The sequence below is a fragment of the Panicum virgatum genome, chromosome 5K, assembly GCF_016808335.1.
Source record: "Panicum virgatum strain AP13 chromosome 5K, P.virgatum_v5, whole genome shotgun sequence".
Classification (NCBI taxonomy): Eukaryota; Viridiplantae; Streptophyta; class Magnoliopsida; order Poales; family Poaceae; genus Panicum; species Panicum virgatum.
In genome coordinates, this window is record NC_053140.1 from 44,880,331 (window position 1) to 44,891,890 (window position 11,560).

Below are 11,560 nucleotides of genomic sequence, written 5' to 3' on the forward strand. Positions count from 1 at the left end.
CGTCCGGCCCCGGCGAGGCCGCGATGACCGACGTCAGGCCGGCGGCCGGACGGCCCCGTCCATACCGCCCGGGCACCGGCCACCGGCGGGGACCATCGGCCAGAGCTCGCACACGTCACACGGGTCAAAACCGCCTGAGCGCCATCATAATCTCCCGGGAACCGCAAGGATCAGGCATCGCCCCGAACGGATGGTCCAGATTTAACCCGACTTGCAGTTTGACGTACTGATCCGGGTGGTAGAGTAGAGGTTGGCGCAATCGCACTGAACTGCCCGCGTTGTGCAAAGCAAGCGCGGTCAAGTCGTCGTGCGTGCAGGCACAGGCACAGGCACAGCCAGGTAGTCCGTTGCCGTGGCTGCGCAAGGAGTGGACCGCACCTAGCGCGACCTACATTGAACCATCCCAGCTCCCAGCATCGCTCTCAATCGGCCGTCACCGTGCGTGCAGCTCAGGAGTAGTAGTATATAAGCACGGCAGGAGTGAACGCGGAGCGCCACCGCCCCAAGCGCGCTTTGCGTCCGGCCGCCGTGTAGCTGGGATCCAGGCATCCATCGGACCCAGCGCCCGGCCGCTCGTCGGTTTGCCTCGGACGCTCCCGGCCCCGGCCGGCACTGCTTGGTTGCGGAGGAGCTCCGATCCGGCATCCGCTGCCCAGGTGCCCCCGGCGCGGCGCGTCCAGGCATTTTTTCGCTTCGCGGCGGCTGCGCGGGAGGCAAGGATGGAGCTGGTCGTCGTGCGGAGCCAGCGGCGGGGCCAGCGCCAGCGGTGGCGGCCTCCGCAGGGCCGTGAAGGAGCACCGGGCGCGGCTCCGCATCATCTGCCGCTGCGTCGCGCTGCTCGTCTTCCACCGCGACTGACTCAAGCCGCTGCGCCGACGGACCGGCACCCGCCTCCCGTAAATCCTAGTACTAATTCATACTGGAGTATGTCTCTGCTGTGTCCTCTGTGATGGGGTTGTTTCTGTGTGTCACGGTCGCTGCGGTGTTCTTGTGTTTGCTGGCCTGGTGAGTGGCTCGCCTCTCTCGTTGGTTCCTCCTCGCCGAGGGTCTCTTCGTGGGCTGTGCCCACGGTTTCCTTTTTTGGGGGCGCTCGTGGAGTGGGCGAAGTAGGGAGCGTGTGCCGCACCAGGCGAGAAACGAAGAGCTGCTTTTCGTGGTATGTATATTTTTTTTTGAAGGTTGTGGTATGTATATGTACTGTGCAGTCTGTGCTGTTTTCGGTTTGGGGGATAGAAGTTGGAAGAAATAACAAGTACTTAAGGTACAATGTCTTCCTGGTTGATGCTGTATCTGTCGAGTTCTCGTCTTGTAAGTGGTCGTTTCTGTTATAAGAGTGGGTTGCTTAAGGCTTTCATCATGTCGCCTGGACCCTGGATCGACAGGCCCAACACAGCACATCTCCACGCGCTGCCATGGGCCTCTTGAGTTCTCGTGGCCCGGCCCGCCGGCCGGCCTTCTTCCAAGCTGTCCTGGACACGGTCGCGGCCGGCTCGCCGTCGAACCGAGTTTTGACTGCGCGGCGCGTGAATCGCGTGCCGCCAACCCGCCCGCCATGCATTTTTGCTCGCCGTCGCGGGTCGCCCCATCGGTTCACGTCTTTGGCCGCGGTGTTCGTGAGCGCTCGGGCCGCCCCCTCTCGCCCAGTCGCCCTATCCTTCCTTTAGGGCACATCGTCACAAAAGTACTGACGTATGCGCATGATTCGATTTTCCCCATTCTTTTTCAGTGGTATGGGTCTACCTGGTCTCTTTCATCTTGCTGCGTCCGTACATAGGTTAGTGAGTGGATATATTTTTTTTATCGTCGATTGCAGCTGATGAATCGATGCAAAGATATGCATCGACTCCTCTCTCTCTCTCCTACATGGTTCGAGGTGCATCAATGGTAGATTCGACTCCTGCGGCTGCCACGAAGGACGATGCATCAGTTTGCTTTTCTCACTGGAGAAGCCCTTATTTCTCCATCGGCCCCTCCGACTTCGTGATCCCGGCACGGTAAGCTCGACGGTTGTCGCCGCTGGGACTCCATCGACCCCGGTTCAAAGAGAGTGAGGTAGAGGCGCGGAGGGGCCCCGAGGCGTGCACCGTATGTGCTGCTTGAATTGATCGTGAGCACCAGAAACATTCGGTGCCGCCAAGGCGCCAACCACCCCCTGGCGCCACCGTCTGTTTGCTTCTCACATCCAAGTACGGTGGTGCCGAGCTGGCAGCCCCGGGACGCGCCAGCTACCCTGAGCTACCGAAAGAGAGAAGTCACCTTTCGTTCCTTTTTTTTTGAAAAAAAACCATTTCGGCTCCTGACCGAGAGGCGAGAAATATGGTGCTGCACTGCACACTGCAACTGCAATACTGCATATGTGGTTTGTGGCATGGCATGGCATGGAGAAGAGAACAATTACCAAACTCATTTGCTTTGGAAAAAAAATGCAAAGCGGTTTCAGACCTTTCTCTCTTCTCTCTGAAGGAACCTAACAAGATGTAGGGCCATTGCATTGAGAACATCAGATCGAGCTTTTCAAGCGTCTTTACAGCCAAACCACAACATAGCATAGAAGTATTGCAAACAGAAACCGATCAAGCAATGTCCAGCCACTGAGACAGAGTTAGATGGATCACCTCCCGAAGCTCAATCAAGATCAGGTATTCAGGTTCGGAGTTTACGGACGCTTGGAAAATACTTTCTTGAACCGTCATGAGAAACATGTATCTATTTAGACCCAAATTCTGAAATCTCTCATCTCAGATCAGGCTAGGAACACTTGATAACCTTCTAATTCTGTGAACATACTAATCGATTTAGTCCCCACGACAACGTGAAACTAGTTCATCCACGCCATTGAAATCCTCTGGCCCCATTTGAAACGAATGAATCCTGCATGTGCAATGGATGGGATTCCTAGCAGGCTAGCACCGACATGGCACTAATCTGCTGCCTTGGATGGGAGTTATATAATAATCGAACGGAAAAAGGCCGGCGTTGTATTATATATAGTCGGAGCCTCGGATGATAGGAGAGAAGAAAATTAAATCAAAAGGAAAACCTCACGTAATCACGTTCAACCACTCGTCTTAAAAGTTCCACTGGTGTGGAAGGTGAGGAACGCGCTCTCTGCAGTCTGCCCACCTCTGGCTCTGGCAGTCAAAGCGGGGGGCCCCTATTTGTTGCGGGGAAGGTTGGCAGGTCCGTGCCCCGCGACGCGAGCCCGCGGCCGAAATTTCACGCAACCAAACCAAACCCCAAGGCCAAACCGGAGGAGAGAGGTAGCAGCAAAGCGAGCGCGGGGCGGCGGCCGGCACCGGGCGGCGGCAATGTCGGCGCTGCAGAGCTGGCGCAAGGCGTACGGCGCGCTCAAGGACTCCACCACCGTCAGCCTCGCCAACCTCAACTCCGACTTCAAGGTCTGCCGTCGAGCCCCCCCCCCCCCCCCCCCCCCCCCCCCCCCCGACGCGCTCGGATCTACGGCGGCGTGCGATGCCCGCGCTGCATTGGGACTTACGGCTTCCTTCGGTTTCTGATGATCCTTTTTGCAGGATCTCGATGTGGCGATCGTGAGGGCCACCAACCACGTGGAGAGCCCGCCCAAGGAGCGCCACCTGCGCAGTGCGTGGATTCCCCCTTTATTCTCGCTTCCGATTTTTTTTGGGGCTTAATTTAGCGGGTGACGAGATGAGGGGGCTAGCCGGATCGTCGAGCGCCGTGGTTTCTCCCCCCATTTCGCGGTTTGCGTTTGGTGTCTGATGGGTCTGTCGGTGGTTGTGTTGCAGAGATTGTGGCGGCGACCTCCATCGCGAGGCCCCGGGCGGACGTCGCCTACTGCATCCATGCGCTTGCCCGGCGACTAGCCAAGACACGGAATTGGATCGTAAGCACTGTTGCTCTCTGGTTGAGATTGTTTCATTCGTTGTGCGTTTTCGATGCTTTGGTAGTTGCTTTAGCTGCTGATTTGCTGCGGATGCTGTATCGGGGCTGGGTAACTAAATAGTCTCATGTAGTTTTGTTCACTAGAATTGTCATCACACTGAAGAATTGAATGCAGCCTAAAGCTCCACTGTTTCATGTGGTATACCGATGATGTTGTGGTATTGATTCGGGCACTTAACTGGTGGCTAGCTCACTGGACAGTGGAGATCTCGAACGTGTATGCTTAGTCATGTAATTGTACATGCGCTGTGAGTTTGGCATTGAAGTACATATTAACCCTTGATAATCTCGATTTGCACCAACTTTCGAGTGTATGTAAGGGTTAATTTGGATTTTGAAGCAAAAATCAGAAGTTCTTCCTGCAAGCCTGCAACCTACATTTTGTCCTCTAGAGCTGCAAACATGATTTTATACGGCATCAGAAGTTTTTCCTACAAAATCTGCAAACATGATTTTATATGGCCAAGCTGATATTTCTTTTGCATAGCTTAATGAGCTCGGCTTACAAAGGCACCATGAAATTCTATGTTTGGCACATTCTTTTAAGATAGTCTATTTTCTGAAACCTGGGAGCTTTTGATTTAGGTTATGTGGTTGCTTGTCCTGAAACCTGTTTGACATACTGATGTCAAGTTATCATATTAAATAGTTGCTTTTGAATGTTTCCTTTTGGGTCTTGAGCAACTTGTTTGGCGAAGTTCAGTTGAGATGGAATGACTCTGAATGTGTTTACTGATTTTTTTTTCCTTTTGGTTTTCTTGCAGCTATTCGAGCAGTAACCATCTCAAAGTTGTTCCGTGTTTTTGAATTGTTATTCACCTGCTTTCTTTTGCAGGTATTCGGTCTTAGAAGCCAATTAATGTAGGATGCACTCCTTTTATGTTATGTAGGTTGCCCTGAAGACACTTGTGGTGATTCATAGGCTTCTCCGCGAAGGTGATCCTGCATTCCGTGAAGAGTTTCTTACGTTTACACAGAGAGTGCGGATTTTGCAGCTGTCAAACTTCAAGGATGACTCCAGCCCTGTTGGTCTGTATTTCTTCAAATAAATTTCACCTCGCGTTTTATTTGGCTCATTAATTTTCTTTTTTATGCCCTTCTAAATTTCCTGTATATTTAGCTTGGGATTATTCTTCATGGGTTCGCACATACGGGTTGTTTTTGGAGGAAAAACTAGAATGCTTCAGGGTCTTGAAGTATGACATTGAAGCTGAGTGTTTGCCCAAACAAGGTCAAGGACCTGAAAAGGTCTGGACTCTAACATGGCCATTTGGTATTTTTATTTTATTACCACTTTCTATGAGAGCGGTATTGTGTTATCAATTATTTGTGGCTATATTGTTGATTCACTAGTACTACATTGGCATAAAATTAAACTACTTTAGTTCCAGGGCCACAGTAGAACTAGAGAATTAAATTCTGAGGACTTGCTGGAGCAATTGCCGGCGCTGCAGCAATTATTATATCGACTTATTGGATGTCGGGTGATTCTCTCTTATGCCTTGCAACTACGAATTAAAATTAGCGAAACAGATGTATTCTATAAACATCCTCATATTTTCGGGTTTGTATTTATCTTAACAAAGGCAGAGTGGCACTAATTTTCTTCCCCCTACTCATTCAGCCAGAAGGAGCCGCAAATAACAATTATCTGGTGCAATATGCTCTAGCTCTGGTAAGCTTTAGCTTCAGTCATTTTTTTCTTCAACGTTTTCAAGGTGATCATGATATTTTGTTTAACAGCAAACTGATCATTTGTGAATCTGTTTGGTTTTGCCTTGCATTTTATTATCCATTCAGTGGAGGGTAATTTTTGCTGTTACCATTATTGAGCAGTTCAATTCCTCGTATGGACTGGTTTTCTCTTAGAATTGGACATCTTTTATGCAATTTGAGTTGATCTCCTGGTTCTGTACAGGTTCTTAAAGAAAGTTTCAAAATTTACTGTGCGATAAATGATGGAATTATCAACCTTGTTGATAAGGTATATTAATTTTCAAAATTTTCAAAGCAGTAGCAATTTTTTTCTATGTTGCATTTAGCTATGTTTACTCATGCTCCCTGTTTCCTGTTAGTTTTTCGAGATGCCAAGGCACGAAGCACTCAAAGCTGTTGACATTTACAGGAGGGCTGGCCAGCAGGTAAACTCTACAAGATAGCATATTTTAACCTGAAGAAAATCAAGATATAACAATAATCTGTGCTTAGTTGCTACTTTTACTGAGGAATATCTTTGTTATTTCAGGCTGGAAGCCTATCTGACTTCTATGAAAGTTGTCGGAGCTTAGAGCTTGCAAGAAATTTCCAGTTTCCCACTCTGAGGGAGGTGAGATCGTTTGCCTCTGCATTCTTCATGTAAATTTTTACATGTACTACCAGATATATCTTTGTAGTCAGATTTGATTTATTTCATTTTCAGCCACCACAAACATTCCTTTCAACCATGGAGGAGTATGTGAAGGAGGCTCCACGAATTGTACCAGTTACAGAGCCACTGGTTAGTTTCTGGGTTCTAACAACGAAAAGTTCAATTTACTCCCTTCAAGTATAGTCAAAGTCTGAATAACCCCCTAAAGGCCTAAACTATGCCATTTAGTTTTCTATAACCCATAATACAATTTGTCTTTTTTGTTTCTCCATACACAAATTGAATTTTAATTTCGAAATTTGCAGGGTAGTAGTGGACATCATAGTGCATATTAAAAAATGTTATATTTTTTATCATTATTTTTCAGATAATTTTGAACTCCAATGATTAATTTATTATTAAATATCCTAACCTACCAAAATAATGATAAAAAATATGATGTATTTTTTCTAACATTTGTTATGATGTGCACCATCATCTTGTAAAATTTGAACTTAAAACTCCACCTATGCATAGTTTGGGGGGTAAAATGAACCAAACGATAGTTTAGGGGGTTATCCGGACTTTGGCTATAGTTGAGGGGAGTAATTTAGACTTTTTCCTTCTAACAAAGCATTTGGATTTTTGCACGTCACCTGTACAATTCATACTAACAAGTACAAACCTTGATGATGGTGTTTCTATCATGCTTTCTGTGTGTATGGCATGCTAAAGCAGCATTTCATAACTCCAGTCTTTTATATCTAACATCAGCGAACTACCTGGTGTAAACTTAACTGAAGGAAAGAGTTAACTTCAATATTTGTGTCCTAATGAACAATTTATCCTCCCTTTTTTTTTGATAATTACATGGTCTTCATTGACCTTGAGAAGGCATATGACAAAGTACCGAAAAATGTCATGTGGTGGGCCTTGGAGAAGCACAAAGTCCCAACTAAGTACATTACCCTCATTAAGGATATGTACAAGGATGCGACGACGTTTGTCCGGACATGTGATGGCAACACCACTGACTTTCCTATTAACATAGGCCTACACCAGGGGTCAGCATTGAGCCCTTATTTATTTGCTTTAGTGATGGATGAGGTCACAAGGGATATACAAGGTGAGATCCCTTGGTGTATGCTCTTTGCTGATGATGTGGTGCTAGTTGACGAGAGTAGGGTAGGGGTTAATAGGAAATTAGAGCTGTGGAGACGCACGTTAGAGTCGAAAGGGTTCAGACTTAGTAGGACCAAGACCGAGTACATGATGTGCGATTTCAGCGCGACTAGGCATGAGGGGGGAGACGTTAGTCTAGATGGACAAGTGGTGGTTCAGAAGGATACTTTTCGGTATTTAGGATCGGTGCTACAAAAGGATGGCGACATTGATGAAGATGTTAGGCATAGAATTTCAGCTGGCTGGTTGAAATGGCGGCAAGCTTCTGGCATCCTTTGTGACAAGAGGGTGCCACAAAAGCTAAAAGGCAAATTCTATAGGACAGCAATTCGTCCGGCGATACTATACGGTGCTGAATGTTGGCCTACAAAAAGGCGACATGTCCAGCAACTGAGTGTAGCAGAGATGCGGATGTTGCGGTGGTTTTGCGGGCACACAAGGAGGGATAGAGTCCGGAACGAAGTTATTCGGGATAGGGTCGGAGTGGCACCAATTGAGGAGAAACTTACCCAGCATCGGCTGAGATGGTTTGGACATGTCCAACGAAGGCCTCCTGAGGCGCCGGTGCGTAATGGGGTTCTTGAGCGGGTCGATAATGTAAAGAGGGGTAGAGGTAGACCTAAACTGACGTGGGATGAGTCGGTTAAGAGAGACCTTAAGGATTGGAATATCTCTAAAGAGATAGCTTTGGATAGGAGCGCTTGGAGACTAGCTATCAATGTGCCTGAACCTTGAACTTATTTCTTTCAGGTTTCATCTCTAGCCTACCCCAACTTGCTTGGGAAAAAAAGCTATGTTGTTGTTGTTGTACGTCTTCAGTGTGAATGTCGCATGTTTTTTTCGGAGATAAAAAGTTACTATCAAGTTTGTACCACTTAGGCAATCTACTGGTTGTGGATGGATTCTTAGACACAGCCTGTCCTTATTTCATCAGGAGCTTCCTGAGCGACTTCTTCTGACATATAAACCGGAAGAAGCAGAAAAAGCTCCTGAGCCTGTTCCTACTGTAGAGGAAAAACCACAAGTTGTTGAAGAACCTGCTCCAGTATCATCTTCTTCTGAAATAGCATCACCTCCTCCCCAGCCTGAGATCGCAGATACTGGTGATTTACTGGTAAGTAGGGAAGAAATTCAGAAAGTGAATATGACATCAATGTTTTTTAATCTAAATATCATATTTTCCCGTAGGGGTTAAGTGATCCAAACCCATCTGTGTCGGCAATAGAGGAGAGCAATGCTTTGGCCTTGGCTATTATTCCAACAGGCAATTAGTCAAACTTCAATTCGTAGTTTTTTGTGGTATTAACTCTACTATCTATTATGTAGTTCTAAGATGTGTGTCAAATTCTGCATACATTTGCAGGCATCGATAATTCAACAGCAAACACAGCTACACAGCAAGATAACGGTTTTGATCCAACAGGATGGGAACTTGCTCTTGTTGCTACTCCAAGCAGCAATACAAACCCACTGGCTATGCAGAGTAATTTGGTTGGTTTCTTGAATCTTTCATTGAGGATATCTACCTTTTTGTGGTTGCCGCAATTTCCCAAATCAAGATTTGGGAACTGCTATGCTGCCACTTACTGGTTTCTTGCAAGTTTGTCAAGCTCCTATAGTTCTATTGTTATGCTTAACTCTGTTGCTGTCTGAAAAGTGAAAACAACTAAGCTAGCTCCTTGCTGTTGAAAACTAGTAGCAATAACTTACTAATTCCTATATTATCAAAGTGCATGCGGACAAAAGAAAAATGCATTTGCATAAAAAGCAAAACCTTCTCACCGTTGTGTGAATGGTGACTATATATGATAACTCAATGTAGCAACACACACCACTACCACCACCAGAAAAAAGGCACCTCAACCTTTTGGAGTTATATTTTGCCCTTGCAACTTGTCAGTCACTTGGAGGGTTATTGACCTTTCTGGAATCTTCCTGTATGGATAATTTGCACCCAAGAATATATCTTGCACATGCAGGAACTTAAATGTTCCCAATATTAAAAGTTTCAGAAGCGATGATTTTTCACATGCACGACAGTTGGAATTTGCTTCCCGCGAATGTTCAGTTGATAGTTGACAGTTAACATATAATACTAGATTAGGGAAAATTTGGGATTCACAGCTCCATTTCTTTTCATTTCATGATTTGCTTGTTGCCACTGCCCACCTGCCACCCATTGTATCATTGACTTATGTTGTTGCTAGTTTTCTACCTCACTGCATCATTGTCCGGTAGAAAGTAGAAAAAATGGTTATGTATGCAGTTGGTTTCCTCTTTTGGATCTTACTGATGTGCTACAATGCGGGATCTTATTTGCATTTGCAGGGCGGTGGATTTGACAAGCTCACATTGGACAGCCTATACGACGAGGGATCCTACAGGCAGATGCAGCAACAGCAGCTATATGGGTCAGCCCCTCCGAACCCTTTCATGGCAAACGATCCATTCGCAACGTCGAATCAAGTAGCTGCCCCGCTGTCAGTTCAAATGGCCGCCATGTCTCAGCAGCCCCAGCCCCTGATGATTGAAGCAAATCCTTTTGGATCGCCACTACAGCCGCAGCACGCCAGCATGGTTCCGGCAGCAAACCCCTTCCTCGACGCTGGGTTCGGTGCGTTCCCGGCAGCAAATGGGATGCACCCACAGGCCAACCCCTTCGGAGCGGCACAGCTTCTCTAGACATACAACACGTACGAGATGTGGAATGTGTAGAAATCCATACGAGACGAGCAATCTGCTTGCCGAAGAGCGGTTTCCTTCATGATCAGTGAGGCTAATCACCACGCCATCTCTATAGGCTTTGGCCGCTTGGCCATTCTTCTGTAGCTGTCCGTTTTGATGTGCATTGGGTTTTAACCATCTTAGGGGCGGCCATGGGACCCCGGCCTCCTTGTAAAGAAATTTGTTTCCTTATGTAAAACTACATGTCAATAAAAAGTAGCAGTCCAGGACCCAGTTAACTCGTTCTCTCACCCGTTCAATGTTTATATTTTTTTTGTACATAAAAAAGGATAGCGTCTGTATTTGTTCTCTGCTCCCCTATCTATGCTCACGAGGATATTCTCTCTCCAGTTAAGCTTTTCTTTTGCAATTTTAGTAAAATGAATCCCTTTATAGCTACCCGATCAGAGGAGGCTCCGTTTCGTTCTTCTACAGCTCTACAGTCATGGCTCAGCTTGATTCTTTCTCAGACGTCTTGGTATTGTGGTCAGAACTCAGAACTCCATTTTGACACCACTTATATCACCTGTCACTCGGCAGCGTGCACACGGGCAACGGGCGCTACTGACAGGCGACGACGTGGTGAATTTTGTTCAATACACGTGAGCCATCATCTGCTCTCAGTTTTCACTTCTTTCTCGGTGAGAGGTGCGTGTTTCAGTATTTTTACTCGCACCAGTGGGTCAGCAGGAGAATCTACTGACGCGAAATTAATCTACTGCTGTCTGCTGCTAGTCGTCTTTGTTGCCATTGGTCACTCTGAAGTTGGTAGTTTACGTTCTTTCGTAGTGGAATCTTGTCATCTGCCTTCACTCAACGCGCCTAATCGTGTTTTAGCTAATCATTCGTTTCATGGTAGGTCCGTAGGTGATGTACTTTGTGCGGTGAATCTGTTATAGCCAAATCGTCAGCCTTAAGATCTACCCGTCCAATCTCTTATAATCCGTGAGAGACCTGTAATATGTTTCAAAAGAAAATTTACTCGAAGATACATTTGTTCTAAGGCAAAGAAAATGTGATTTTTAGTATTTTAAAAAAGCAAAGAGTAACATAAATGCCAATAGTCCTGAAGATTGTCCGCCACCTGGTAGTGGGTGTAGGTGCTATAGGTGACGTGCGTCAAACTTTTGTGTCTTTGGTGTCCAAATCTCCATAATTAGCATATCTCATATACACCTCTAAAGGTTTTTGTATGCCAATGAAACCAGCGACGTTGATTTGATGGCGACTGATGAGGTATTGTAGAAAAATCGAAGGTCAAAATACACCTCTAAAGGTTTTTGTACTCTCTCCGTTCCAAATTATAAGTCATTCCAAGAATTTTGGAGAGTCAAAACCATTTCAAAGTTTGACCAAAATTATAGAGAAAAATATAAAGATTTATGA

The 11,560-nt window shown here is 46.4% G+C and overlaps 1 protein-coding gene across 3 annotated transcripts; it reads left to right on the forward strand.

Annotated features, from left to right (window-relative positions):
• Positions 1-2,513: 2,513 nt before the first annotated feature.
• Positions 2,514-10,422, forward strand: LOC120707711 (putative clathrin assembly protein At2g01600). Of its 3 annotated transcripts, none has more exons than XM_039992698.1 (15): positions 2,514-3,398; positions 3,531-3,600; positions 3,765-3,862; positions 4,812-4,950; positions 5,042-5,169; positions 5,313-5,405; positions 5,546-5,596; positions 5,840-5,905; positions 5,997-6,062; positions 6,167-6,247; positions 6,341-6,418; positions 8,385-8,564; positions 8,639-8,714; positions 8,814-8,941; positions 9,779-10,422. In XM_039992698.1, exons 1-15 carry the CDS (start codon positions 3,309-3,311, stop codon positions 10,130-10,132), a joined length of 1,698 nt encoding a protein of 565 aa, XP_039848632.1. In that variant the 5' UTR covers positions 2,514-3,308; the 3' UTR covers positions 10,133-10,422. The 3 variants fall into 3 exon arrangements, with proteins under 3 accessions (XP_039848632.1, XP_039848631.1, XP_039848633.1); XM_039992697.1 differs by having other exon boundaries at positions 2,515-3,398; positions 5,307-5,405; XM_039992699.1 differs by lacking the exon at positions 5,313-5,405 and having other exon boundaries at positions 2,515-3,398.
• Positions 10,423-11,560: the final 1,138 nt, after the last annotated feature.

Coding starts and splice junctions, on each gene's coding strand:
- LOC120707711 (XM_039992697.1), top strand. CDS start 3,309: ATGTCGGCGCTGCAGAGCTGGCGCAAGGCGTACGGCGCGCTCAAGGAC. Junction 4,951..5,041: donor GGATGACTCCAGCCCTGTTG/GTCTGTATTTCT, acceptor CTGTATATTTAG/CTTGGGATTATTCTTCATGG. Junction 8,565..8,638: donor CAGATACTGGTGATTTACTG/GTAAGTAGGGAA, acceptor ATTTTCCCGTAG/GGGTTAAGTGATCCAAACCC.